This window comes from Caenorhabditis briggsae, assembly GCF_000004555.2.
Source record: "Caenorhabditis briggsae complete genome, chrX, whole genome shotgun sequence".
Lineage (NCBI taxonomy): Eukaryota > Metazoa > Nematoda > Chromadorea > Rhabditida > Rhabditidae > Caenorhabditis > Caenorhabditis briggsae.
In genome coordinates this window covers 6,234,719-6,239,043 of record NC_013491.2, presented here as the reverse complement: position 1 = coordinate 6,239,043, position 4,325 = coordinate 6,234,719, and the positions used below count along the sequence as shown (strand labels likewise).

Here is a 4,325-nt window from a genome sequence, read left to right as displayed (position 1 = left end):
TTGACTCAGCAAATGGAAACCTTTAAAATACTCACGGCATGGAGATGTTTTGTCCGGTAAGCACAGGAAGTCGAAAGGTTTGGTGGGTCTTGAGACAGAATGAGACGATGGAAATGAAGATAAAGAGAACAGAAATTCCGGCGATGAACTTGGCGGCTTGGGAGCTGTATGGCTCGTCAAACAGGGACCAGACTTGTGGCTTGATCTTCATCCAGCGGGTGCGTTTTCCCTGAGAGTGTATAGTTGAGGGACCGTAGGAATGTTTGATATGGTTTTGTGAGAACTCAAAGCAACTCTAACGATAGGGGGAGATTGGAGCAGAAAATACTGTACAGGGTGGCCGATAATGATAGGACGTTTTTTTGAGAGCTCCGGCCCGGCGCCAAAGTATAATTTTGAAAACTTTCGAAACTAATAGAAAGTAGGGACCCTCTATAAGCAGTGATTTATATCATTTGGTATCATTTTGTTTTTTGTTCAGAATTATGAAGACTTCTCCACACCAACCCAAGATCGCGACTTTTCTCGAGATGGGGTGCACGTGTTGATGTGGCTAGAAGACTTGGAGTTTCTTCATCAGGTGTCCGAAATGTTTTTGAAAATATCCAAAAGGATCAGAGGAACCTACTAAAACAAAAATTAAGACCACCATTAACTTTGAACATTCACCAGACTCGGGGGATCTCAAACGTCAAATTGAGCAAAAAAAAATAGGTGTTAGCCATGGTATTGCATGGTCCAGGGTTCAAAAAATCGGAAAATAGGATTTAAACACTTGCAGTTACCGTATCTACCGCAAACTGCTCCTTTCTTATACATCCGGGGCCTGCAGACGCGAAAAATGCAAAAAACTATTTTCACACCTCCACCTGCGGCGGGTGTCAGACGAGATCTAGGGACGTAATGAGTTTCCCTGATGAAACTCTTCCGAACCGTCGGGATCAGGGACAATTGTTACCAAAAGATGACAACGAATCTCCTGAACGTTTTTTATTTTCAAATTGCCTTTCCGTAAAAATTTCAAAGTTTGGGATAGAATCACGGCAACCAATACTAATTTTTTGTTTGGTGAAAATCAGCTCGCAGGTCTACCGACTGACAGTTTTGATGCATAATTTGTTGTCCTGGGCCACTCAGCAGTTTGTTAGACATATTTAAAACCATCTGTAAGACTCAGAACCGTCTTGTAGATCGAAATCCACAATTGCGGTCTTAGACGCTCATTTTTTTAGAAAACTCGGCTACGATTGGGGGCCCTCTAACTCCACGGATTTCAGTCCGATGGACTTTAATGTATGGAATCTTTCGAAGAACAAGATCTCAGGAATCTCCTACTGTATTTTGGACTTTCTGTAAAGTCCATTTCAAAAGTTCTAAGGCGACTTTGATGTCAACTACAGTCGCCGCACAGCCAAATTTTTTATCGTGCGTTTGGAGGCTTCTGTCAAAGCTCGTGGTTCTAATCATGACTACTTGTTATAAAACTAAAATTCTTACATATTTTGAATATTTTGATAAAGTTATTACAGTTATAAAACGTTTTTCTAAAAAATGGGAGACGTTTAGAAACGTCATATCATTATCGGCCACCCTGTACTTCCTCTAATAGACATTTGTCATATTGCTACCAACATTTTACCAGTGACAGATGTTTGATATTTTTCATCGAAATCAAGATAATTAAAATTAAAGTTGACTGTTAAGGCGAGATTCTATTAGTGGAAATACATTAATAAAACTCTATTCCTTATCTCTCAATTTTCATCCTACTGAAACTTACAAGAATCTTTTAACGATCTTCTGTAGACAATGATTCAGCACTAATGTTATCATTATGAACTTTTTTGGAGGAAATGACTTCCTTTTTTAAAATAATCACTATAACCTATCAGGCTAAAATTACCGTTTTTCATCTAATAGAAGCCCATACAGGGTGCGGCAAAAGTTCTGTTACAAAAAGAAGACGTCATAACTTTTCGGAAAATAGTTCAATCCGCGTCAAATTTTGACAGGACATGTTCAAAGAGATTTGCGACAAAATTGAATTATATTTGGTCGTTTCTGATAGCTCTGTTTCTGATGGTGGAGCTCAACCTCTTCGGGTAGCGACTATGGTAACACGGGGGTGGTCTGCCGGCGAATTGTCCCAATCCGCTCAAAAATATTTTAGAGAGCATCTAAAAACCTGTGAAAACAAACATGAACATGTGCTATTAAAGTTCCCGGCACGGAAATCCTCATTGGATTGTGATCTGACTAGAGACAGGCCATCCTTTTTAGGGGATCAGGTTGGAACAATTGATTTTGGCACTTTCTGCTGAACACGTTTTTCCGTGTAAGCAGGTCCTACATCTTTCTGTGTAGTCTAATTTTGCGAGTTTTATGGCACGATGACTTAGGCATCTTAATTTTGACTAGAAATAGTATTCCTGGCCCACTTGCTTGTTCACAAGGATCATCTAAAGCCAGTGAAAAAATCAAGTGAGGTGTATAAAAAGTAATGCCATCTTCGTAAAAATTGAGATATGAACATGAACCTTTATAAATCTACTAATGAAAAAATGGGGAAAAAAAATGCGTCAGCGCGCGCCAGCTCAAGTCAAACTTTTTGTAACAGTACTTTTGCCACATCCTGTACAAACTGATAACTTCAAGCTAACTTATCTCGATTAATGTGAAAAATATAAAAAATTTGTCAAATAATAGGACATTATGGTGAATAAAGTATTAGTTGACAGAATTCTAATATCTCTCACTGGAATCGAGATAATTGAGCTCAAAACTGGTGGTTTCAGTGATTTTCTTGCATTAGAGGAAATACAGCTTTTTGTTGTTAATTATCCTGGGAAAATTCTTGAACCAATAAGTTCTAACGGCTCAGCTACGCGGCTTCTACCCACTTGAAAATAGTCCTCCTCCCAGCCAAATTTCTTCATGATATCTTGCTCACGGAGTTGTGGATCATCCTCATGATCGGCATCCATACGATCCAAAACAGCGAGAGTCTCTTGCGTGTCCCTACAATTTTTTTGTTTTCCGTTTTTCTGATAGCTCGACTACTCTTCTTACTTGGCATGAAGAAGTTGCATCCAACAGCACGGCTCGGTATCCGATGCGTCCAGTCCCCAATACTGTAGTTCTTCCTCGAACAGTGGCCCGCAAACGTCAGTGGGGTAGTGCAGTTTTCCGGTTCGGTAGTAGTTCAGGATCTGAAATTAGTGGGGGTGACAAGATTGGGTTACTGTAGGTTACCATGGAGAACACTGCTGGGTGACGGTCGAAGAAGTATTCTTGGAGAAGAGGATCAAAGTTGGAAACCGTTGGAGTTAGCCTGAAAAATGCTTGAGGGTCTACAGTAATCCTTTAGAAGACCACCTGCTGAGTCGTGTCGCTGGAATTTTCTTTAGTGTTGCTTGATAGGTCTCGTGACGTACACCTCCGACGTTCAGCACGATCCTCTCATCCATAGAAATTCCTTAAAAACGTCAAATCACAATTTCGTCGCTCAATTTTTATTTTGACGATTTTAAAATCTCTTTTTTCGATTTAAACTCATGACTACACCCGTCAAACGTCGTCAGTCTCAATGAACCTTCACTTTTACGACGTTTTCTCTTTTTTTGGGTCGTCTTGGTGGCGGACTAAGATGGCGTGGGCTTTATATTTTTGCTGGAGAAGAGAGATTGAAAAAAATAAAGAAATTGGAAAAGCGAACTAACGATAAACTAACAATAAATCATGAGAAGAGCCTTTCCTCCTTTCTCGCCGATTTTTTTTGCTCTTTGCAAAAAGTGTGAAAAGGGATTGAAATGCGTGCGTCGGTGGAGTCAGGAAGCTAAACGACCCAATTTGAACTTTTCGTTCATTCATGAATTGGAAATGTGATTCGAGGAAAAATGGGAGAGAAAATAAGAAAAGAAGATTTTCCAGAAATGATGTGAAAATCAGCGAAAATCAAATCGGATGTTAGTTATTTTTGGGTTATTTTTAGGTGTGACAAGTTCAAAAACCTAGGAAAACCCAGAAGAATTCACATGGGTTAACCAAACCTGCGAGTTTGAAATAGACGCATATGTTTCATTTTCAATCTTTTTTTTTTTGATTCAAAAAATGAAGAAGATCTTGTGTTTCGGACCAATCAAAATGAATTGATGAGAGCACAAAGAACGAGGATTCCATAGTTTGAAATCTTGTTATTGTGGTCAATTTGAACCTTCAAGAGGGGTATGACAAAGATCAGCATGATGAAGTGGTTAGTAGTTTAATCTAGAGATATTTCAAACTAGAAAAAATGGGGAATAAGTTTTGGATTATCAGAATCTCAG

The 4,325-nt window shown here is 39.1% G+C and overlaps 1 protein-coding gene across 1 annotated transcript; it reads right to left on the bottom strand.

Annotated features, from left to right (window-relative positions):
• Positions 1 to 31: 31 nt before the first annotated feature.
• On the bottom strand, positions 32 to 3,467 carry CBG22329 (the record flags this gene model as incomplete). Its single annotated transcript, XM_002649024.2, has 5 exons — positions 32 to 229; positions 2,901 to 3,018; positions 3,070 to 3,209; positions 3,253 to 3,331; positions 3,376 to 3,467. 5 exons carry the CDS (start codon positions 3,465 to 3,467, stop codon positions 32 to 34), a joined length of 627 nt encoding a protein of 208 aa, XP_002649070.2.
• Between the last annotated feature and the right edge of the window lie 858 nt (positions 3,468 to 4,325).